We start from the raw sequence: 26,366 nt of genomic DNA on the forward strand, positions 1-26,366 counted from the left end.
TGGAGAGAGGAAGGAAGATGAGAGTTGATTGACACCTGATATACCTCAGTCAATGTACAGCCAAGTCTGAGTACCACAGATATTTTTCCCATGGAATTTTTTTCTATGCCTTCTGGCTGAACTACATTTCCCCACAGACAACACTGAACCTACACACAAGCATTTCTGAAACAGATTATAAAAATCAAGCCAAGTTTTGGCTGTCATTGGATCGTGTCTAGAAGGGACACCTTTGCTTTTTCCATGCAGTGTCCTCAGCACACAGAACTGGCTTCTTAGGAGCAATGGGATAGTAGCCAGATTTCTTCTTCTCATGTGAGTGCATCCATCCAGATTTCTTCTTCTCATGTGAGTGCATCCACTCATGTGAGTGGGTCCATGAAGAAATTAAAACAGACATCTGGAGTCTATAATTTTTAATAATTTTAAACTAGCTACAAAATGTCAATCACATCACAAACTGACAGAGAAGACAAGGGGGAATTTAATATTACATGCTGTAATGATATTTATCTCACAGTTTATCTATATTTCATTCATTTATATTATTTTTTAAAGGTTTCTTTATCAGCTACTAAACATCTCAGCAATTTGGTGTGCATAGCTCTAGATTAAGCAACAGAGAATTGTACTGATAACAAACCACAGGGGAAATGGTGATTAATAAGAATCAGCCTTATAAAATTTACATCTCCACACTGTTTCACAGCAAGGTTGCTTTCTCCAAAACAGAGCCTTCAAAAGCAGCAAACAAACCCTATATTACATCCATTTGACATAGTTTCAGCCAAACATATATTTTGCTGGAAATGGTTCAATGGTGAGCGTGTTTAGCCCATCTTTTTAAAAACAATTTTTTTTAAAAAAAGGATGATTATGATTAGTAAGTCTAAATATTGACAAAAAGAAAGTGACACTATTGCAGTTTTGCTGGTATAACTTAATCTTGACAGTGTCTCAATACTGAGCATGCTTTGTTGTTGTTTTGCTGTTGTTGCTGTTGTTTTATGTATGTGTTTTCTCATCAGTATGCTACTGTCATGGAAATATTTTGTTTAAGTAGGAATCTAAAAATCTATTTAGTTCTCATGCATAAATGCATAAATCACATCACTTTGAGTGCAATGCCTGTTATGTAATTCCACATTGTCTAATCATGAAATCATAAAGACAGATGACAGCCGTGAGGAACCAAAGACAGCAAATTTTGAGAGTTTCAGAGCCTGACACCCAAAGAAAGGACAGTGGCAGTAGCTCTGTGGAATGTCACAGTTTTACAAGAACAATACTGTGTATTGAAAGAATCAACAGCACATTGAGCATTCCTAAATTGTTGTCATTCAGCAAACGCCACTGAGGAGAGAAAAGGAAAAAATGAAACCCAAGACATCTTACGTAGGGAGTTAGAGCCACCAAATGACCACTATATACAGCCTTTGGAAAGAAAGAGACCCAGAAAGAACAAAAGACACGTAGTATTGTTGGGCTGATGGATGACACAAGACAACATTCACAATGGGGGCGGATTGATGTGTGCATGTGTGCAGACCTACTAGGTAATACCATGAAAAAAGCATGAAGGTGCCATCTTGCCCGACAGCATTTGGAAGAGGACACAGGTGGGCACATTTAACCACTCCCCAGCATCTTTGTTGCACGTTGGTTGGCCTCATCAATTCTGGTTTTGTTGGAATCAGCCTGGAGAAAGGGGAAAGAAAACAGAATTCAGTTTACCCATCCACATTCCATTCATCCTTCTGGGTCTAGTTCAAATTCCTCCTGTTGGGTGAAGGCATCTTGAGACTTCCCTGATCAGAATGAACCATGCCTCCTTTTGTGTTCCCAGAACCATTGCTTATGGCTGGACTTAGACATGATCACAGAAGCTTGATCTTAGTTCTCATGATTCTTTTCCCTACTATGGAGAGCAGAGTTATATCATTTATCTTTCTCTTCTGGAATGACACCCAGTGATTTCTATGGCAGGCATTCACATCCGTTGGATTGAGTTGAATTCCTGCCATTTGTACAGTTATTAGCAGTGTCACTTTGGGAAAATTACTTAACATTTCAGGGCCTCAGCTTTCTCATTTATAAGCTGGGGATAATAAAGAACACTGCTAATGAGCACAGTTCCACTCATTCAACTTTGACAACATCAACTATGAGGTATATCCTGTTATTAGCTCCTTTTACCAAGTGAGGAAACTAAGCAGAGGGGATTTAGGCAATTTGTCTAATGTCACAGAACTAATAAATGAGGAAACCAGAGTCAGAAGGCCAGCACCCTGGAGTCAGCGTCCACACTGGTAGTCACTATGTTAGTCATTTTACTACTTAAGTTTGCTATGAGGATGAAATGAGTTTATACACATAGTATGTTTAGAATAATGTTTTGCAAAAATTAAGGGCTCAACATATCTTATCTTGTAATTATTGTTATTGGGTGAAAACGTGGTTTGCTTTTAAGGATGTTTAATAATTGTTTAGCCCCATTTCTGAAGACTTACTCTTATGAGTTATAACTGGCTTGTTTTAGCAGGGGATCATTTACTATCATTTTGTGCCTTGACTGACCCCTTCACTGCTTGAGCTACCTTTTGCTCTGCATGCATCATGAAACCCAGGTCTGCTACCTGGATATACCTTTAAACTCCAGAAAATAAACTATTCCTGACACCACTGAGAAATGTATGAGTCAGCAAGTAGAAGGGAAGACAAAAATTCTTTTTAGGCTGTTGTTTTCCTCTATTATGATTGGTAATGTTGTCTGTCCCTCTCCAGCCTGGGAAGAGGGGAAGGAAGCTGAGAGGCAGTGTAGGGAAACTGGACTGTTTTTATATCAACCAGTATTTACTCAACAGTTACTGATTTTGCATCCATGACTGTGCTTGGTGCTTTCCAATCTCCACCAAGTTGTGTCTTCTTTAGTCAGTTTAATTGTGAATTCTCAGCACACTAGAGTTATCAATATTCAAATAGAAATTTGCCAAGTTAAAATAAAAAATAATTCTAGATTATCCATAACTCTAAATTATCTGGCAATGGCTCCCTACCATCTGTTTGGATAATTAAGTGTTGACTTCAAAACAGATAAGATAGAACACTAATTTTCCTTGATTGCCTTGATCTATAGATTCATATTTTTGACCTTAGGTTCCTAATTTGGGAAATGGGTATTCTCTCCAATTTTACTTGGCTCTTAAGTATTCCCTCTTCAGCTACAGAAATAATGACTCTTTGGTACAAAGGAAAATTAGAGGCTCAGACCAGTGTGAAATGCTCCTGAAGACTGGATTATTCTATTTTTCCAGACTTAACTTTGAGAACTGTTCAAATGAGAAAAATCATCCATTTAAAAATGGATAGCATTTCTGGAGGCAAACATTCTAGGATTTCTTACATTAAGAATGCACTGATGAGTCTTCACATGATGGTACAAGAGGATATTTTGAAGTAGAGCATGAGGTTACTCTTTGGATATCCTCAAAGGATCTGGGAGGAGCTGGAACAGACCTATCTTTAACAGCCATCTGTGATGTCCACCTGAATTATTTCTGAAGCATATCAAAATTCCAGCCCATACAGTACAAAAGTGCCATATCTTTATTATATTATATAACAGTAGTGCTTTTAGAAAAAACTCCTGAGATAATCTTATTTTAGATGTCTTCCTGGTATTTGGAGAATGTGTCTGTGTTTATTCTATTTATATGCTTTTTAGGACTTTATTTATGCAATATATCCCATTCCAACTTTCATATTTCTATGTAAAGAATCCTAAACTTGCTAATATACTCAAGATATGGTACATGATTTGCCCTTGTGAGAAACCCAGGATGACTAAGAAAAAAGCCAGTAAGAGAGGTAGAAGGAGCTATTTAGTTCACCCTTCTGAACACTCTGGAAATCTCAACTTCAGACCATGACAGGTAGATTTTAGGCCACAGCTCAGACTTCCACAAGTGGATACTCACTATCCCACATGGCAGCCTGTTCTGACCCCAGATTTGCACTGTTCTCTTATCATCTTTCAGGTGAGGAACCAGGTCATGAAGCTGGTGAGCAGGAAAACCTTGCTGGTACTCAAGATCTTAGTTTTCAAATTCCATGTTTCCTTGTTGATGAGAGAATGTGAGCAATGCTAAAGCTTCAACTTCACTGTATTTCAATGTGTGTGTAGCATCTTCCACTGACAACTTTAAGTCCAAGTTTGAACATCACTAAGTTGTTTCCTTAGCAACAGTTCCCATAAAGATCTGATATAAACTTGCCCTGTTTTAATAGTTTTCTAAGAGAATCGTAGCTTTTTAACCTTAGAAGATTGTCTATATATAAATATCCTAAATCAGAAAACAAGGTTTTAAAATAGACAAAGTAATTTCTTGACAGTCCGTAAGGATGTATTGAAAATTGGGTTGTTTTGGACTCCCAAAACTTCACTGCTATCTGAAGTGATGAGAAAGGATCATGACTGATGAAGTTGGGTGAAGATTGCTGTTGGAGTCACGAGAAAATATGGGAGAAACATCAGAAGATTCTCTTTTGTTCTACAGTGTGATTTAATCTTAAATATGCAGGAGACCTCTGCATACCATTCCTGTTATCAGAAGTAAGAACTTGCACAAGAAGATAGAAGTCTACTAATAATTTTGTAGCTCATGTAACATGTATCATTTGGAGCAATGCTGAGTTGAAATGGGCTTTATCTCAATCATATCCACATTGTTATTTTGAGGGGAAAAAAAGGCTAGTTACTCAATGGCAACTAGACCCCTACCTTACTTCTTAAGCAATTCAGCATTCAAGGATGATATAAACTGTAATGACTATTTCCTATCCACTTGTCTGACTTTTGATTAAACCTTATAGCTGCACATGTCTTTGCTCTTATAGCAAACTTGGCCCAGAATGAAAGGTATTCTCCTAAAGAAGAGAACTAGAAATACAAAGCGGCAGAATTAAGATGTCACTTGCCTTTCCAGGAAAACAGCTTGCTTAAAGCCCAGATCTATCAATAAAGATTTGACCCCTCTCTTTTAGTAGAACTTCTCCTTCTAGGACTCTAAGTGAGTTAGAGATACATTATCTCCCTACATCTGAGTCAATTGGGTCCTTTGATAGAAAATGACTACTCTTCATTTTTTAAAAATCATTTTCCTGTTGGAAGGTAGTTCAGCAATTATTTCTTAGTTCATTTTTCTGGGCCGTAATGGTTAGGTCCATTTCTGTTGGCTCTAGTGCTTTATGAAACCCCCAATATTGTTCTGAAAATCTATTGATTTGCTTTAAAAGCTTTAAAAGCTTTAGCGTATCAAAGGCTCTTAACAATAATAAGTATGTCATGACTTGTAAAGTAGGCAGAGCTCAAGTATTTTGTCAACTAACATTGACATCTGTGTAGCTCAATATTGATTAACCAAAGTGTTATGCAATCAAATATTTTTAATATAAAGTGCACAGAACACAATAGGGCAAAGCGTTCCCTTTATGTCTACTCGTTGCTTTCTCAAGTCAGTGGAGAATGCTTAGGTACTAAGAAATTGAGTATTTAGCCTTATGATTCAAGAGATCTCAAAAACCATCCTTCTTCCCCCTACCAAAGTGGATGAGTTGTTGAAAAGAAACTCAGGGTTTCAGCCTCAAAACTTCAATATCTTCCAAGGAATAAACTCACACAATATAAGATTAGCCACGTAGAATCGATTATAGATGCACAATTACCATTAAACCCATAATGTGTCTATTTCTCCCTGTTGGCATTTGGACACCTTTAAGAGATTACAAGCAATATTTAGGAGTCTACTGATTGGGGAGGGAGTGGAATACAAAGACATAGAGACTGAATCAGATTTACATAGTGTAGAATACCAGGTTTGGGTGCCCCAAATCTTTATATAAGAGCTTTCCAGTGTTTCTTTCTGTTTCCTCCTAATCTCAAGCCCAAACCTACCCTTTTCCATTCTACTGTCTCCACTCTTCCTTATGCCTCTTGTTGACACTAGGGGGCTCAGTCTTAGCATGACACCTGGTGTCCTTATGTGAACGCAGCTTCATCAGATTATGTTCCCTACTTTGAGATCTGGACATGTGCACTGTTGAACTGGAAATGGAATCTGGGACTTTTTGAACTGTCATTAAAGCTCTGGCACTTATAAAATCAAAGCTCATATTCATCATCTGGCTAACCTAAAATAACTATTCTTTTGCTCATTTCCTGATTCTGTTCCTACATCATCTCCACCTGACAAGCTCCTAACCATCCTTTAGGACTCAATTCAAATTCAACCGTTTTTTTGGAGATTTTCCCATCCCCTGACCCTTGAAATCTTTCCTCATCTAACATGATTTAGCATTTGATGTGTGGCTTTCTTGGCAAATTATATTTTCATCTAAAGCTCACTGCCTTCTGTAGGCTGTGAGTTTCTTGGCAGTTGGGATGATGTCTTTCTCATCTTAATATGTCCTTTGATTCCTAGCACAATGCCTGAAGCAAAGGTTCCTCTGAGGAATATCTGCTAGATTAAATTCTACCCTGTTACTTACTTATCTGTTGCTGGATTTTTGTCTTAGAAAATTAAGGGAAAATGTCTATCTACCAACGTCTGAATCCAAAGTCATGGTTTGAGGGTCTTGTTATGCCCTTCGCACTTCCTCGGTGGTTATTTCAGAGGAAGTGATAAACAATGGAAACTTGCTGAATGCCACATGCTCACCTTCTCCATGATCCTGTCGATCTGGCGGTTCTGTGTATCGATCTCATTGCCCATATCCAGGGCCATGTGACGGAGGTTTCCAATGATGCCGCTCACCTGCTCCAGGTTTTCATCCATTTCATTTTCTCGGGCATCATTTGTTACCCTGGGCATCAAAGAACAGTTTTTAGAAGATAGGAAAAAACCTCAAATACCAAGGACTCAAAGTTTAGGGAAAATCTGTAGACCTCTAGGTATCAATCCTATTCTTTTAAAATTTCTATTCTATACAAGAACACATGTTCGCTGTTGTACATTGGAAAATGATGTTTTAAAGTGCATTATTGAACACTTACATTTCTATTTTTAAAGAAAGCATATTAAATAGATTAATTTATCTTCTTCTCTTGCTTCCACCAACACATCATTTCCTCCCTTCATATGTTTATCCCAATTTTCATTTTTTTAAGGGTAAAATCAGCTGGGAGGATTAGTTGGGAGGGTTCCAGGTCAGAGAATGGAACTAGTTAGAAACTGTATTTTTCTTTCTGAAGTGTCAGTCAAAATCTCCAAGACTCAAATTTAGAATGAAACAAAAGCTACTGTACTAAGTCAGAGAATTTCTCCACTCATCTTCTTCCCCATTTGGGACCAACATCAATGGGAAGAGTAATGAGAATTACCGTCTTCCCCTTAATCCTGTTTGCTCCCAAGAATTCCAAAGGGAGTTACTTGTTCAAGATGATTTTTACTTGCTCAGATTTCAATGCTATGGGGGTTTTGGTGGCATTGTGAATGGTTGATTTCAAGGAAGAAAACTGTGATAAAAGATTATTGTTTCAGTTTGAATGGGGAGGAAGGAATTGGCTCTCAAAGTGCCTTATCCAAAGTGCCTTTCCATTTTTTTCATAGCTCAGCTTGAAAGTTAAGAAGGCACTAACTCTTTATTGTAAACAGTAGGTACTTATTGCAGAATGTCTGGCTAACTAATATCTTTCTACAACAGATGGTGATGAGCTAAAATATGTTCAGAGGGGTTAAAATCCATCCCCCATGGTAAATCCCAATGCAAACTGCCCCTCTAACGTTTTTAAAGCAGTCCAGGCCAGATAAAATTAAAGGGGAACTTCCTAGATTTCTTCTGTAGAAAAGAAGCTTATTTAAATGATCTTCAGCAGCTAAGGCATACTTCTGGTTCCAGGGTTCCCAGCCCTATTTGCACATTAGAATCACCTGAGGAGCTTTAAGAACTACTAATACCTGGATCTCATTTCTAGAAATTATGATTCAATTGGTGTGGATTAAGTCCAAGCACTGATACTTTTTAAAAATTGCTCAGGTTATTCTAATGTGCAGCCAGGATTGAGGACCCCTGGTCTGGTTTCCCTTGGAGCAATAGAAACATGAATAGAATTGTCATCTGTTATTTCTAGGTAGATATCTAGATTTTTATACACAAATGGCAGTGACATTTGAATCTGGTTTGTTGGCAGTCTCAGCTACAAAGGCCTGGGTATAGATGGCTGTACAAACAGCAACCCTAGTCATTGCTAAGTCCTAGTGTAGTAACCTGTAAAAAGTTATAGTTTTTTTTCCTTTTCTTTTTAACAACAGAGATATTTGTTCTTATTACTATTTTCTGATCTCTTGAGACTTTAGTTCCGAGTTGGCAGGTCTGTGTGACTTGAGATTTTTTAATAGATGTTTAAGTTAGCTTTTGCTTCCAGATCTCAAAAGAAACGATAAATAAGAATTCAGGTCTGCTCATTATTCTCTACTTGTACCCCCAGATCTGCTCTCTGGCCTTCTTTGCTCTCTGCCCAGAGAGGCTGACCTCTCTACAACCTTATCACCCAGGTTCTCTTACTCTGCCCTCCAGTAGGCTTTGTCCAATGGCCAGTGAGAGACTGGAGGACAAGAGACTGAGGAGTTGGGGCATTTATTTCCCTTTCTAGTTTCCTGTTGGGTTTGACAGTGGCTGCATCTCAACCCACAGCCCCTGCCCATAGCCATAACTACAGTTGGGTTCTGGTGACAGCTCTCTCCTATCCTTTCAGGATTCTTCCTGCTATTCCTAGTTCATAAGTGCTTCGCCATTCCTTATTATTGACCCTGCCCACATCTCTGTAAATAATCTTTCATAAGTTCTGTTCCAATTAAACTCACAGAATGAGACACCTGTTTACTGCCACACTGATGCTGGATGTGGTCATGTGACTTGCTTTGTCCAATGTAATGTGGACAAAGGCTTGATAAGTGCTTGCTCATCAGAGCCTGCCCCTTGGGTTGCTGCCACCACCATGCAAGAAACCTCAGCTCTCCTGCTGGAGAGGCCACATAGAAAACAATGGATGCTCCCTACTCACAGCCCCAGCCAACCACCAGACAAGCAAGGAGGGCCATCTTGGATCATCCCTCACCCGGGTGCATGTAATGAGTGAGTCCAGGAGAGGCTTTTGGAAGACCTACTCAGCCAACATAGAGGTTCAGAAGTAGAAAAATTATTTTTTTTTTTCTTGGCCTCTACACGCAGCCTGTGGGATCTTAGTTCCCCGACCAGGGATTGAAAGCAAGGAGTCCTAACCACTGGACCACCAGGGAACTCCTTAGTTGTTGTTTTAGAACCACTCAGTTTGGGGTGGTTTGTCACTCAAAAGTAGATAACTTACATAGCGCCGGCTGCACAAGGCTCACCTGCGGATGAAGCCACCACTGATGGCCATCTGCTCCCGTTCGTCCACCACACGAGCAGGCTGGCTGGCCACAACTCCATCCTGATTATTGCCCCAGGCTTTTTTGTAAGCATCGCTTGATTTAAGCCTATGCAAAAAAGAGGGTGAGTGACAAGCAAAGGGGGCAGAGCATCAAGCTCACAACAACGGTTACCTCTTCAAGCTAAGAACTGAACCAAGCGAATGAGTTTTAATTCGAGGCATTAGAGAATACCGATATATCATAATCTGGACCTATAGAGTTGGCCACCACCATGCCTCAGCTACTCAGGATTTAATTTCCAATCAAGTCAATTGCAATTGTCGAGATGGCAACCTTTGCCCGCGGGTTGTTCTTGTTTTGGTTTGTTTTTGTAGTTTAGTTGGATTTAAGACAAGGATTAAGGTAGTTAGAGGACATTCAGTTCTATTTCAATGACACGGTTATATTTTGAGACACAAAACACACAGAAAAAACATACTGGCAGACAGACACAAAACAAGACTGCCAAGTAGAGTGTGTACATCACACCACAGGAACACACTGTCATCAAGAAAAACATACTGGACCAAGTTTTTACACACCATCATGCAAAGATTCCCTGCTTAATTGTTTTCCCCCAACGCATGTGTGGAAACAAGCATTCCCACTCTGCATGGAGAACATAAAGGATTGGTGGTTGGCCAAGCGTGATGGTCTGTGAGTTGCCTCTAGAATGATTTGAATTAGATAATATATCGGTACTTCCAAACAGTTACCATACATCCAGAATCGATGTACAAACCTTTGTCCACAGAGACAAAAAGTAAAAGAAGCGTAGTGAAATGAATGCAGGAAAATAGAAGAGAGAACAAGCCATCTAGCACCAAAAAGGGAAATCCCTCTACATCTTCTTCATGCACCAGCTACAGGCATGAGTAGAAAGTGAAGCATTCTCATTTAAGCCAAACTACTCCAGAAGTTGACCATTCTCAAAAAAGGCACCAGCAGGACAGTAATAGCCTTCATGAGGATTTGAAACGCAGTTCAATAGCTTCTTTGTTGGGCTGAGGGGCAGGATGGGAGTGGTTACAGACTCCTACTTCAAACTGTCCTGGGATGTGGTGGGGGAGAGTGGTCTGGAACTGGTGTGGTCTCCGTAGGCCATATTTCACTGAGCTGCCTTGGAGAAAAACTTAAAATCCAGGCATACCTGTTGTGCCCAATAGAAACATGTGCAGCGTGTTTTGGTAGGTGTGTTGTAATTGAGCAATCAAAGATGTTTTTAGGTTCTTTGCATAGTAGAAACCACATGCTTTTTAGTCCAAGAACAGAACTTCCTTTGGTCCCATTTTTACATTTTCTATTATAAGACACCGGAATTTAACCTTTTTTTTTTCTTTTAGTGTAGGACCATAGCCATTTATTAAAACTGGCTCTAATACTAATATTTGAAGATTAGGGACCAAGAAACCTTGGAGACAAATTGGAAAATTGTACAAATGGAATTTCAGCAACTTCCACAATCTAGTGTATAATACCACAGCCTTAGAGCAGTCAGAATTCACTGCTCTAAAGAGCCAGAGGCCCACTTAGTGGGATAGGATCCAAAATCTAATTTAATGGAGTTTAGAGTCTGGTTTTGTTGTTGTTGTTTTTTTTCAAATCCCCATCTCCTCCATCCTCACATTAACAGAAGTTATATGGACCTTGTGATGCTTTCTGCTATGTAAAATGTCTGGTATACCATCTTTGGCAGAGTCAAGGGGGTGGGAAAGTTTGCGTTTCTGAACGAAGGCGAATCACTGCACCCACAATGCTGCACATAGACTCACATAACTGCCGGACATCTATCATAGTCCTTCGAAACATGCCGAGACAGGGCGAAGCCCTCAGAGAGTCCAGGGCACCACCAGCCACTGCGTTGTGACACATGGTTTTTAAAGCATTATTTACACACAATACGGAACACTTCAGTCAAGCTTTGAAGCTCAGTTAGGGTCTCTTGTGCAATAAGAAATTACTGCCAACTGGTATGTGGAATTCATAGGGGTCGTCATTTCATCTGAACGTTAGAATCCATCCCAGGGAGGGAAGGGGGCCTGCCTCCACCTTTTCTCCACATACAGTTGATGGATGGGGAAAATGTACCTGTGAAATTCATCACAAAGCAGGTAGACATCTCACCTGGGGGCAAGTGGCCACTGAAAAGGATATACAGTTAAATCTTGACTAACTGGAATGCGTAGCAATGTCATTTTGGTGAATTATTGGACTTTCTTCATTAGCAGTGGGCCATGGCGGTACATTTTATTTCAAGGGTGATGGCTGAATATCTGTTAGATTCTTGAGCTACTTTCCTGCCTCAGAGTCTTAGGGCAGTGAGCATGATCAAATCATTCCTTGGTTATGGTTTCTCTTGATGTGTCTGATGACCTTTCCTCTGCAGCTCAGCTCTTACTGTTTGGTCCTATTGGATGTAGAAGTTATATAGAATGGAGACTGAGTGAAAGAATGCCAACTGCCTAGACTGACCTTAAAGAGAAACACTTTAAAATCCTTGATGGGATTTGTTCTCTCCTTGTTCATTTGTCTTTTTGTTAAAAGTGGAAAGGAGCAAAAGTATAAATATACTCAAGGGTTCCAGTTAGCTAGATTCCAGTTAATCAGACTTTACTGTAGATCATTCTTTAAAAAAAGAAAAAATAAAAGTTTAAATTTATTTGTAAATTGAGCCCCTCCCCCTCCTAAACAGGAAGTGGGATATTTTAAATCAGCCTCAAAGTTTAAAGGATGTGAATGGTCATATAATCAGCTAGAAATGACATCAATTTCTATTCTAAAAGCTAGGATCAGGAGAGCTTTTAGGAAAAAGGTTCTGTTCAAAGGGAAGTGGGAGGGGTGAAGGGGATCGGGTAACGGGTTTAATTTTCCAAATGCATGTTGGACAATCCGCTCATGCATTTTTTTTTCACTGCTAGTCAAAGGAGACTACCTTCCAGAACCCTTATTTTCAGGTTCCTTCTGTTGCAAACCTTTATAACCACATGTCACATTTCTGCTACATTCCAAAAAAGCATTGCAGAACCTTAATAGTTGAATGTTTTGTGATGTTGTGCATGCAAAATCTACACATTTCAACATTTCGGCCAGTGTACAGGGAGGTCTTCCAAGAGGAGGAATTGGAGAGGGATGGGTCCAATTTGGCTAAGGCTTGAGCACTTCTTGTTGAAGGACTCATTGCCTCTGAGTTGGGTGCAGCTGTGGCATCTACGGGTTAACCACTGACACGATTTGGCAACTGGTGGGCAGTTGAAAGGGTGAGTTGCTGTCATACTCTCTAACTTATGAAATGCTTGTTTGGGCCAAATTAACTCTTATTTTTGCTTCTGAAAAATCAGACCTTGATACGTGTTTCTCATCTTCCCAACTTACCCACAGTCTTTTCTAAATCTGCAATTTTGGCTTTTGGGATTTAGAGAACATAAAATCCCTCTTTTATGGGATTTTATGTTCTCTAAAGCACCTCTTTCTTGAGATTAGTCTCTGTCTCGAGGTACACGTTCTGGAAAATGTTGAAACGTTCATCAATAAAAGTTGCTGACAGTGAAGCTTTCACTGTAGTATGCCTGATTTTTAATGCATCAACAGTAACTCCCACTAATATCATCTATGCTATGAGATGAATGCATTGGAGACGGTATTGATCTGTTCTGCATGCCACATACTCATCCTGCCTTTGCACCCAGCAGGAATGAGCTTGTCAAGGCTTGGAGATGGGCCTTGGGAAACCAAAGCTTCAGGCAGGCAGGCAGCACCTACTTGTTACAGGGACACACACAAAGCCCGCAGAATTTTCCTAGATCCGTCAAATTCTTTTCTGCTTCTTTCATGTCCTTATTGATTTGGTCCATCCCTTCCTCAATGCGTTCCAGTTGTTCTGATTAAACACAAGTATTTTATCCCCACAGAATGAAGCAGATGAAAAAGGACAAAGAAAAAAAAGACAAAACTTCAGACATTCACTTTGACATTAAAAAAGAAAAAAAAAAAAAAAAAGAAAGAAAACTGGACGCCACAGATTAGAGCTGGTACCCAGTACCTACTTGTTACAAGGACATATGAAAAGGCCACAGCATTTCCCTAAATCTTTTAAATTTTTCTCAGCCTCCTTCATGTCTTGGTTGATATGGTTCATGCCTTCTTCGACACGATCGAGTTGTTCTGGTTAGGACAAAGGGATGACAGTGTGGAATGAATTTTTGGGGGGTTTCCAACAGAACATGAGAAATGTCTATGTGAAACGGAATTTGAAAAAGAAGGAGAGCTATTACAATGCATTGTCCGAGAGGATGCATTGCTGGAGTCGGCTGTTGCTCCCCTATGCAGCCAGGGGTGGAAGGAAATGAACAAAAATGATGCTCAAATAGTTTATAGTGCAGATACGATGGGATGGGGTAGGTAGGCCTGTTAGATTCTGAGGATCCAGGAAAACAACACAGCATATTCACTTACTCAGACACCAGTGAAACCCAAGAGAAAGAAAACAGCATGTTAGTTTATGTTTTAGGCATTCAGATGTAATGCTACTAGAGAAAGTGTCTGCTTCAACTTTAACAGGTCTCAGTCTTCTGGTTTTTAAGCATCCTCAACCAGCTAAGGGTAGAAAATAATCCACCTTCTTCTTTGGGAAAAATAACAACTACAGTGATAACTATCACTGGATACCATACAGTTTTTCCCCCTAGCAGTGTTTCTCTAGTCAAAGGCAGGCCATGGACAGCTCTTGGTTTTGAATACTCAATTAACACAAGTTCTAAGAAAAGCAACATCAGCACAGCAATGTTATAGGTAGTGGAACATTTAAATTCCTTTTATCCTATGACTTCCTTGTAATGAAAGCTTTGGAAGGCATTTCACTTCTCTGCCCCTGATTTCCCATTCTCCACAATGGGAAATGCTAGACCCCAACCCCAGGCAGAGCATGGGAAAAATGAATGCCTGGGTCTCTGGAGGAAGGTGATGGATTGGAACATAAAACAGTACCAAGTCATCACTGCCAGGAAAGCTGACCTTAGTATACCTAAGACATAGATCAATACCCATAAAAATGAATCATACTTATAGGTCACCAGGGTAACATACACCAACTTGATTAATTTTTCAAAAGTTGTGTCATCAAATTGAGTAAACTATAAGTTCCATGAAGGGATTTTTAAAACAGCTTTTAAGACCATTAAGACAGCAATGGGATGTCTTGGCTGTCTATTTACAAAACCTAATTACATTTCTATTCATCTATATTTTCATGCATGCATGCCTACGCCTCTGGGAAGGAAGGCATGATTATAATAAAACTGGTAAATACATTTCCAGTCTAAGGGCATACACAATCACTTAAAAACAATTTCACATTAAATTGTCATTCCAGTCGAAATTGTCATTCCAGAAAACTAAGCTAGGTTCACTAGTGGCCCAAACTGGAGAGACTATCCATTTGGAAAATAAGAGCCTATTATGTTCTCTTTTGTGGGGCTGAGGAATAGAATTCAACTTATTAAGAATCTGCTATCTCTGCTCTGCTTTTCAAATGACAAGGGAAAACAAAATGTTTATCCAGCATAGGCTAGCCGGAGGAAATAAGGGTGCAGTGCTGGCAAACTTTTGCTGAATAAATATAGGTACGGTAATAGCTTAAGAAAAATCTCTGAAGGGGCTAAAAAACAAATGGATGACAATTCTTTACAATCCAGAGAATTCTGTACTTTTCTGAAGACTTCATTCCAGTTTCCTTTAAGGAATGCAATAAATTAGTCTGTAGATCAAATTAACTATCAAATGAGGGGATTGGTTGGGGGGAAAGGAGCCCAATATCCTCAAAACAAGAACTATGTTAAGTACAGACAGAATAGGGACGCCAAATTCCAATCGAGGAATTGCTAATGGCTTCCTGGAGAGCTGGGTTGAGATGAGATTGAAGCATCTGGGTTCAGAGGGAAAACTTGCTGGACTCAACTAATGACAGCTGACATATGCACAGGTTATGGCATGGGGACACACATTCAGGTGTTTGCCTTTCCTAAGGAATTTCTCTTGAGTTAATATTTTCAGCTAAGATAACTTTCTGACATTTCAAGATCCCCACCCACTGTGTCTCCAGGGATTAGAAAATAACATAAATAAAAGTGAACTGGCCCACAAGTGTTGAATTTCTGAACCAGAGAATTCAAATTAAAAGATAAAAACAAACAGGCAGGTCCAAATCCCTATTTCTGAGAGCGGGGTTCGGCCATGTTTTGCCAGTTTGTTCAGCAAAGATCATAGCAAATAGGAATTCTGGAGTTCTTTCAGAAAAGTTGATTCAGAAAACTATTTTATTGCTCCAATATTGGTTGAATGTTTCGTTATACACAATTATCAGTCAAATCCTTAATTAAAAAAATATTGTGGGACTTCCCTGGGGTTCCAGTGGTTAAGACTCCACCGCTTCCACTGCAGGGGACACAGGTTCGATCCCTGGTCAGGGAACTAAGATCCAGCATGCCTCATGGCATGGCCATAAATAAAAAAATAAACAAAAATTTAAAAAATAAAAATATTTAAAAAGAAATTTAAAAATATTGTGGAACCATTTTGTCACAGATATTCTGACAATAATATTTCTTTTTTTTGGTTCCCTCTTTGAATGTGAATGCTATAAAGGCAGGGATTTTTGCCTGTTTTGTTCAGTGCTATGGCATATAGCAGGAGCTCACAATAATGGCAATTTTAAGAGTGTTACTGAGTTACGTTTGTGGATATGTTTGGTGTATTGGGACTTCACAGCACTTAAATGATTTCTGTGAAGATTTTCCTCAGGAAATGCTTGAAAGCAATCAATATCCTCATTCCATTCTGGCGTAGACAGCAGCATCTGAGAGGCTGATGCAATGCAGTGTCTAGGGTTGACTGCTCCTTTCCTCCCTAAACTTACTTTCTGGCTGTTTTCTGTTTACTCTTGGAGACTGGGAGGGGAATAAGATTTGGGATTGGGGAGGTATTCCAGTACATCACACTATATGTTGGGGCAAGAGATTGTTCTTTCTTTTGCTATGATATTTGGATGACTGGTTATTTGCAATGGATCCACCAATGGCAGGATGCTCAGGGATCTAAGTTTAGACATCTTTTCTATTAATATTATGTAAGTAAAGCAGCATGGGACCATTAGAATCCTCCATCTAGTAAAAAAAGAAACAGTAGAAGAATAGCAAGAGGTCAATGCTATTGATTGATCCAATGGGTAAGCCTTCATGAGTGTAACCAATTACAAGATGCTGCCTACATGATTTTCATTTTCCTTAGAATTGATGACCATATGGAAATTCATTTAAATAAATTTAAATAGCCACGTGACTAGGGGCTACCATATTGGGCAATGCAGCTTTAGTCATTCATAAGAGATATTGGTGAGTGGACTTTAGCAAGAAGGATGTTTTCACAAATTTTACCCTGTAGTGCCATGAACCCTTTAAGAAAGTTGGCAGGCTCTGTGGATGAGGGTTTACTTTTCCTTTACTCTGCCAGGCAGTGGTCAAAGATTTCACTGTTTAGTTTGTAGCCGTTCCCATGGGATTGTCCCAAGAGCAGCATTTTCAGCATCAAAACAAACATATAACCCAGCAAAGACCAACAAAGGGAACAAGAGATATGGAAGTGAAAGGTTAAATCATCCCACATTAGGGCTAGGGGTTTTTCATGGGGATTTCTCTTGGAGACAAGAAAAGTCCAAGGACGTAGGACATTTCAGGGCCATCTGTCATGCTCAGTGCTCCTTGGTGTCTCCTGACACCTGGGTGTAAAACAAGAATCCCATAAGGAATTTCCTAGCACAACCATTTAGCAGGACAACCTGGATTGGCTCTTTAGGCGGATGGCTGTTTCTTGAGACTTCTGTGCAGTTGCAGTCAACACTTTTGGTGTTCAGGCAAAGACAAAATTAGTAGAGCATAACTGGAGAGAAATTTTAAAGCAGTTACTGATCTAAACAACTAAACACAGCATATGCAGTGTCAAAATGCATTTACAATGGCAGTAAAGATAGTTGTTGACTCATCAGTCATTTCAAAAGTTCTAATCTCTTCTTACAGTATAAATGGAACATGTAGCATTTAAGACCAGGCAGAAGCTACCCACTTTTGAGGGTTTACAGTTGCATGCTTCTCATCAGTATCAATTATTCACCACGCATCTGGTAAAACCCAGGTTATCCTAGGAAATATGTTCAACCAAGAAGTTAGCATTTATTGCTATGTGGCCACAATTGAAATGTCTTAGCTGAGAACATTAACTATCTTGTGGGGGCAATCTGCAATTTTACTTCGTTTCTCAGAGAATAATGTAAAGATGTTCCTGAGAATCATTTGTGTTTAAGAATAATATATTTTTGTATTATATTGGAGATTTTGGCAAATTTTGCCTGTAGATTTTCTTCATCAAAGTACAATGAAATTTGAACTCAATATCTTATTCACTTTCTTTTTGACTTCAGATTTGTATATATTATTTTTTCATGTCAATGCTTTATAATTAGGGGAGAAAATGGTATTATCCTGAACCTTTCTCAAACTTTTTCTTACTGCAATGCTCCTTTTCTACTCCCTTCACACGCAAATTATTAACTAAAAGAGTTAATAAGATAGAACTCCTTATTACCTGAGTATATATGTATCAATTTAGCTCTGGAAATGTGGTACCACTCTTCTGTATGGGCACCTGCTGCCTAATTAAATAAATTTTTTTAAAAAGCAATGATTTGCTGTGTCCTGAGTTTCAAAGTCTGGGACATTGTTGTACACATCAAGCCAGCAAGTCTTATGATTTATAGCAAATTCATCTGGAGAGTTCTGAAGACTGTCACAGCTATTGTAATTCCTTCAAAATACAACTCCACTAGGCTCCATTATTTTTGTATTAATTTTGACAATTTATATTTTAAAAATGGGGGGAGAAGTGTTGGGATTGATGTTCAATTGTTTTTTAAAAAAATTTTCTTCCGATTTAAAAAAATTAGTTGGTGTATATTTATTGGAAAAGTTCAATACAAATGAATAATATAGAAACAAAAGTCTTTATATAGCAGCCATGAGGGTGTACCCCTCAGATCTCCCTTCAAGAGGGACCCTGTAGTTAGCTGACACCTCCAGCTGTTGCACCTATGGGATCTACCACATTTACATGGAAGCCATGCCCTCCCTGGGATGCTTCTAGCCAACAGCTGAGCACAATTTACTAGAGCGGATGCATCCCTGCCCGTCACACGGCTGCTCCATTGGGTTGTCTTTGCTCCTGGGCTGCCTATCAGTCTGGCTGAGACTTTCTCAGAGCAGCACTACAGAATGAGACTCTTCCTACCCAATCCTCCTTCTGCCCCCTCTCCTCTCACAAGTGTCAAGCCCGCATCACAGTCCAAAGGCTCTCCCTGCCTACTCCTGCTTCCTCTCCCCTTCACCCATCACAGACATTTCCTTAAGAAGTCTCACACACTTCTAATTGATTCTTAGCAGTTGCTTCCCAGAGGACCCCAAATAATACACCTTCCTTCAGTCCCTCCCTGCCCCTGCTGTAACTCTTCAGAAGTCAGTAAAAATTGATCTCATATATTGTAAAGGTTGCAGAACATTTTATGCAGAATTTCTTTCCTGGCCATATCATAATTGATTTGGTCAGTCTCCCCACTGACAGACATTTAGTTTCCAGTTTTACACCATTACAGGTAAGGCGTGTATATTTTTCTTCATGGAGTTGTCAGTGAATATCTGCAGCATATAATTCTATGAGTGGAATATCTTGGTCAAAGATGGGTGAACATCAAAATTTGGAGATATTATCAAATTACTCTTAAACTTTGTACCGATCAACAGTGCCCATCTGTAGACTGAGAGTTTCTGTTTTCCCAACATATTCACAGCATTGATTGTTATCAATTAAAAGAAGTTGTGCCAATCTGCTAAAGAGTGGCATCTCATTAGTGTTGTTGGGTGAAGCATGGTTTCATTTGTCTACTTGGAAACTGATGATTTACGTATTACATCCATTGTTTCTTGTACGTTGTTGTCTTTTTCTTTGATAAAATGCAAGGTCTCTCTGTATTTTAGGGAAATGCCTTATGTCTGTTATCCATAAGGCAGTTTCCCGCCCCCTCCCCCCTCCCCAGTTTGAGGTTTATTCTTGGAGTTTGTTTATTGTGTTCCATGTTGTAAAAATTTTATATTTTTATCTTTGACAAAAAATTTCTCGTGATTGCTAAGAGTTTTCTAATGTCTTTGTAAAATATACATAAAGAGAAAAAATTCTGCTAAATCTGATTATTATGATAAGAATTCAGAATGGAATCAGGTAACTAACTTGTGGCTAGAATTAAATAAATCATTGCTGTATGATTCTATGTGTAAATCAAAGAAAAAAAGTTTGGTATTACCCTTCTAGGTTCCACTGTAGACTAAATATGCTATACTAAAATGTTGGCACTCTGATGTTCACTGCTTCTAGTATTTCCGTAATAATTAAAAGAAAAAGTTCAAATATTTTAAGTGGTTCAATTTTCCACTTTACAATGATTTCCCTCAGTTTATGTCCTGTTAAAAACAGCTTCCAGTTATTCAAGGAATTCTCATAATGACTTGGAAATCAATATTGCCAGATGCTGAATTAGGATGGTCAAAAGAAATGGACAATATGGTATACTATACTCTCATTCTATTTAGGAATTATCACATCAAATTTATGGGAAAGATTGGGGATGAGGAGGAGAATTCTCAAACTCTCCAAAATCCTATCATTAAAAATTCAAACAAATGACTTCTGCCTTCAAAATTGTATTACCCCAACACATATAACAGGGCATGTAGTACCATTTATTCAACCATGAAGATCTCAACATTTCCATACATTTACCAACCTTTTCAACAGAAAAAGGAGAAAAAAAGCAAGATAAAAACTGTAGAACTCTTACACACATATATGTGCATAACACACATCAATGACCACCTGTAGATGCACAAATCATTTTTTAATGGACTTTATTCAGATGAGGAATTGTTCTTACTGAAGAAATCTGAACTTACCTCCTTGTTCATCCAACATAACCAAAGTCCTGATACCAGCATCTTTACTCTACATTCCAATAATGGTAGCAAAGTGGAAAAAGAGTTAGAGAGAGAAAAGAGAGAAAGAGAAATCAGTAAGGGGACAATTAGCCCTAGATATGGAAAATGAAGAAGGACCAAAGGAAAAAGAGGGAGGAAATATGGCAGAGAGTATTAGGGGCTGGGGAGGAACTCAGAGAGGTGGGTCACCTGTGGACTTGCTTCATCAGTGATTCTCAGATAGAAGAGGGGGATGTAGCTCAGTCTCCACGGGGTGGGGCTCGGGATGGGGCTTGGCATGGACTTGAAATACACATACTTAATATTATAGTGTGATTTTATATCTGGAAAATAAAAATGCCTATAGTTTTTGTAACACCAACCACAGAAAGCAAATCTTTCAAAATCTTCAGGACTAAATCTTCTCTGGCACGATAGATCAGAAAGTTTCCCTAGGTGAACTGGGGAGGGGTGCTCTACTGAAAAGATGTGTAAGAATCTTGGGAGTGGTGGTGAGATTTTTAAGTTTATCAAAAAAGGTGACAGCTTCACAAAGGTTGAGAAACATAGCTCAAAAGGAAATTCAATCTTCCATTTCTTTCTCTATGGAGAGAAGTTCTGCAAGATTTAGAAAAGGGAATGACAGATGAGAAATAAGGGCTTTTTCTAATGAAATCTGAAATTCTGCACAATAATATGGTGTGAGAAAATAATTCATCCACAAGTTTTACTACAGTTTTTTTGTTCACCCCTTATGCTCTAAATAAACCAAACAGCCCTGAACTATTTAGTGGAGGGGAGTGGGAGTTGGTGGGTGGGAAAAAAGGAGCAGAGATATTTGCATTGTTCATAATCATCATTTCCAGGAACTAGTTATGTAAAGACCTTCCGTTTTATTAATAGATATTAAATGGCAGTGCTTACAGTTTGGATTAATTGTTTTTTCAAGAAAAGCTCATGGTGGTACCTAGAATAAATTCTAAAATATGTCTCTCATGGCCCCATTTATTTTCGACTGACTTACATTAACCTAAGAGAGAGATGTTAGTGGAGGTCAACAAAAGTGTTTTGTTTTGTTTTTTTAACAGTATTTCAACAATTTAATTCCAATAGTGCTTTCAAAAAATAAAATAAAACACTGAAAATTATTTCTGTGAGCTTTTATAAGCTCACCATTTCAGAGAACATGTGCAGTTAACTCTCCCGGACAGAAAAGCCTATTTTGCTTGTTTTAAAAAAATTGAATGAAAGATTCTTTAAGTTGTATAGTGCTTTATAATTTTCAAAACTTTCACATACATGATTTCATGTAATCATATAAGAACCCCTTTTTTACCCCTACACCTCTATGGCCCCTTCCCCCTTCCCTCTCCCCACTGGTAACAACTAGTTTGTCTCTATATCTGTAAGTCTGCTTCTTTTCTGTTTTAGTCACTAGTTTGTTGTGTTTTTTAGATTCCACAGATAAGATATCATACAGTATTTGTCTTTGTCTGTCTGACTTATTTCATTTGACATAATACCCTCCAAGTCCATCCATGTTGCTGCAAATGGCGAAATTTCATTCTTTTTTATGGGCTGAATAGTATTCCATTGTATATATATACCACAGCTTCTTTATCCATTCATCTCTTGATGGACACTTAGGTCATTTACATACCTTGGCAATTGTAAATAATGCTGCTATGAACACTGGGGTGCATGTATCTTTTCAAATTAGTGGTTGAACACATTTTGATAAGTTTTAGTTGCAAAGTCAGGATGTAGTTTGGAGAGTGATGGCTCAGGATGACTTCAGGAGTCATTGACAGCACAGATTCTGGAGCTAGACTCTGCCTTGGAATCCTGGTGATTTTCTTTTCTGGCTGCAGGACCTCAGGCAAATGTCTTAATTGCTCTGTGCCTCAGTTCTCTCATTTGTAATACAGCAATCATAATAGTTCATACTTCATTGAGTTCTTACGCGAATTCAGTAAATTAATAGGCGGCACGTGTTAGAACGGTGCCTGGCCTATAGTTAGCCTTACACCAGGGTTAATAAAATAAATACCTTCACAAAATGCATCTAGCGCAGGATATCTGGGCAAACTAAAAATATCATCATTACAGACTACCACCAGAAGTTTCTAGACTACTGCTCAAACTTTAATGTGTATATGAATTCCCTGCATAGAAAACATCTTGTTAAAATATAGATCCTGATTCAGTAGGACTGGGGTAGAGACTGAGATTTTTCATTTTGAACAAGATCGGCGATGCTGGCTGGTGCAGGGTCATACATGGAGCAGCAAGATTCTAGACCCCACAAGACATTTCAAAATCTTGTTCTTCAGTGTGTTATAAATGGACATTTGTCTACACTAGACTGTATTTTAACAATTTCTATGCCCCTTTTATGCAAATTTTAGCCATTGTTTATGAGAGGAAATTGTAAAATGCAGATGGCTCATTCAGGCATATGGATGTGACAATGCAAGTTCCAGTGAGGATGGAGTCATCTCAGAGAGCATCTTCTTCTCTAAGGACCCAACTCAAGGCTATGCACGAGATTTCTGTTCTGTTCTATTTGGGATGGAGGGTGAGAAACAGGTGAGTGACTTCAGTTTGGTCAGTTCAGCTCTCATCTGTTGACCCTTTCTGCTCTACCCATTTATGTTATATAATAAATAAAATAAAGTATAATTTCCTCTGCAAGTATAATTTCCTCTTTGTTCAATTTGGTGCCAAATGTTTCAGTGCTGGAATGATTCACAGAACCACCAAGAGTTTGCCCCAATTTGAGAGAACAGAAGCAGTGAGCACAGGTCAGAGAGTCAGGAATGCTGGATTATGTTCTTAGCTCAGCCAGTTAATAGTCTTGAGATTGGGGAAGAGTCACTTGACCTTTCAGGATGCTTTCCCATATTTAAGATAAGGATAGAGATGCTAAATAAGATTGGGTAGTTGCTAGGTTGGTTCATTCACTCACTCGTTCATTAGTTTGTTCATTCATTCATTCATTCACTAAATGGTTATTGTGCTTCCACTCTGCCCCAGGCACTAAGGTAAGGGCCAGGCAAATGCCTGGCTTCTAAACTGTGCTTCACAGAATGATAAACAGTTTGGTCAAGCGAACAGAGCTGGCATCTGGGAGTCAGTAATTCTGAATTCTACACTTATCTTTACAGTTCTATTGCTCTAGAGTCATCTGTTCTGTGTCTCAGCTTTTCCAGCTGTCAGATGGGGACAGAAACAGCTCCCTCACTTCCCAAGATTTATAAAGACAAAATAAGCTACAGAACCTAAAAGCTTCTACAGGTTCAACTCCACTGGAGGCCATGATTCAAAAACTGAGATAAAGGATTTCATTTGTGTGGAATCTGTCAGTTTAGGATGAGCTGCTATGTTTGTTTTCTTAGATCCTTTTGCTTTTTGTGGAATTCTCAAAAAATTTTTAAATATTGTGGGAATTGCTGGTGTAAGGGAAATGTTGTAAGAATTCACACTCTGGAATCAGGTAGATCTGAGTTTGAATTTCATCTCTGTCTTTTGTGGCTGTGTGTCTCAAGCAAGTTTCTTAACCACTGTGGACTTCAATTTCCTCCTTGGTAAAATGGAGAGCAAAGCAGTAGAAAAAGTGACTGCAGGGATTAAATTAGATAATAAACTCTGAGCACAGTCGCTGGCATATAGTAGGTTCTCAATAAATCGTAGAACTTATATTTGGCTCCACTTTTTGCTGACAACTTTTATCAAAACAACTGGGTGGTCCTTTGGAGGAACTAGGAGGGCAAGAGAGAAGGACAGGGATGGGACGATATCTTGGGGGAGGCAGAATATTACTTTCTCTGGTTCCTTAATGAGTATTATGTTTTAATAGCTAGGAGGGAGAGGAGGTTGTTCTATTTTTGTCTTAGCTCAATTCCTGGTTCCTGTTCAAGATCCCTGGGAAACTTGTCTAACTGTGAACAGGGGGAGTTGGAGATGCCAGTGATTTTTAAAAATATATTTATTTATTTACTTATTTTGCTGCACTGGGTCTTAGTTGCGGTGCATGGGATCTGCGTCGCAGCACGCGGGCTTGGGCTCTTCGTTGTGGCACATGGGCTTCTCTCTAGTTGCAGCACTCAGGCTCTCTAGTTGTGGTGTGTGGGCTCCAGAGTGCGTAGGCACGGTAGCTTCGGCACGTGGGCTTAGTTGCCCCATGGCATGAGGCATCTTAGTTCCCCAACCAGCGACTGAACCCACATCCCCTTCATTGGAAGGCAGATTCTTAACCACTGGACCACCAGGGAAGTCCCCGATTTTTTTTTTTTCATTTCTTTCATTTTACTTTTTATTTCTCTATTCTTATTTTTTTCTTGCTGATGATCTAAGACCATGTTTATAGAACATTTTAAAGTCCTTTGTCATCCTGCAATGCTTTTCCCAAAGTCCAATACACCTGAGCTAAAACTAGGCCAGTCCAGACACTCTCTTAACCGCGAGAGTTCCAAAAGATCCCTACAACTGCCTACCTGAAAACAACTGCTCAGCCTGAATTTTCCACCTTTAGTACAAAGTCTGGCATAACAAAGACATAGCTTTAGAATGCTTATTTTCTTCTTGTGGCCAACGTGTTTCAAAAGATAAGTTGGAATGAAAAGAAAAGATGCTGAAACACCCATAAATGTTGGGGAGCCCTCAGTAACCACCACTGCGTGAAAGCTCTGTGTGGGGCTTTGGATCAGCCTGCCCTAGGGCAGTGTGGCTTTTCCGGGCTTTGTTCTATAGCCCAAGGCATTAACATGTAGAGCTCATTTCCTGCAGTTAGTATTAGCAGAGTTAACTTTTTTGTCTGGAATCAAATAGTATTCATGACTCTCCCTCTAGAATTCATTGTCCCCTCCTCTGTGCTCCTGAGGCAGGTGTGGCCTTGAATTTGGAGAGCTATTTTCATATCTGTTTTTCTACATGATATCAATTTTGATCTTCCACCTCCAGCATCAGGCATTCCATAAATATTTGCTGAAATGCATCCATCAAAAGAGCCAGTTCCCAGCCCCAGGCTGGGAACCAAGTGCTATGTGATTTCTAATCTTTTTATGTGTGTATGGTATTCAGCTTTTCTGAACTTTCTCTACTGATCTCTGTGTAACTTTACATTGTCCTTGATACACTGATGATGGCTTCTATTGAAAACCAAGCTTCCATGCCTTCCACTCTGTTACACCGTAAAGTCCATGAGGGATGGCACAAAGTCCTATACATTCCACTGAAAGTGGGATTGTTTGCCTCAGGGAAACTTCACAAGTTGAGTAACCTTTCCTGTCTTTGAGACTGAATTTCAATAAGCATTCAGCTCAATTCAAATTATATGGCACTGATAGACTTTGGGATCATGGGCAAGATCCTAGTATTTCAATGCTCAGATTTTCCAAATGATTTCTGCCCTTGATGAATATTTAATGCTGATTCTCTTTAAAGAGAATTTCCTTCCTGATTGAAAGCAGAATAACATCTGACTGGCCAATGCCCTAGATATAAGGGATGTTTGACCATCAATATAAGATAACCCAGGAGGATGTAAGAGCAATCAATCTAGTCTAATAATGCCTTGCTCATAATTTCCTAAGGATGGAAAGTCTAATAGCCTCCTCTCATTTGTTAGAGGTAGGAGACAGCATCCATCTGTTTCACCCCCTGTTCTAAGATGCAACTTCATGCTTGGTCGAGAAACACTTTAGGAAAAACAAAAATGTAATATTTGAGAATCCTACTTCAATTAATAGCGCTTTTGAGATTTTTTTTTTCCAGAATAAATTAGAGCAGACACTCCTTTTCCAAGACTGGCCAACGTTGCCTGCAATTTAAGAAGACACAGAAAAAGAAGTCT

General features: G+C 39.1%; 1 protein-coding gene across 3 annotated transcripts in view; it reads right to left on the reverse strand.

Annotated features, from left to right (window-relative positions):
* Positions 1-401: 401 nt before the first annotated feature.
* Positions 402-26,366, reverse strand: part of SNAP25 (synaptosome associated protein 25) — an 80,310-nt gene continuing 54,345 nt past the window's right edge. For 2 of the 3 annotated variants that reach the window (XM_030872573.2, XM_060285564.1), the window contains exons 4-8: positions 20,492-20,540; positions 13,209-13,326; positions 9,390-9,515; positions 6,717-6,861; positions 402-1,698 (exon numbers count right to left, since the gene is read on the reverse strand). In XM_030872573.2, coding sequence (XP_030728433.1) covers positions 1,630-1,698; positions 6,717-6,861; positions 9,390-9,515; positions 13,209-13,326; positions 20,492-20,540 — 507 coding nt within the window. In that variant the 3' untranslated portion in view covers positions 402-1,629. Of the gene's footprint in view, positions 1,699-6,716; positions 6,862-9,389; positions 9,516-13,208; positions 13,327-13,492; positions 13,611-20,491; positions 20,541-26,366 lie in introns of all 3 variants that reach the window. The other variant, XM_030872574.2, reaches the window with a different exon arrangement.

The sequence above is a fragment of the Globicephala melas genome, chromosome 15 (genome assembly GCF_963455315.2).
Source record: "Globicephala melas chromosome 15, mGloMel1.2, whole genome shotgun sequence".
Classification (NCBI taxonomy): Eukaryota; Metazoa; Chordata; class Mammalia; order Artiodactyla; family Delphinidae; genus Globicephala; species Globicephala melas.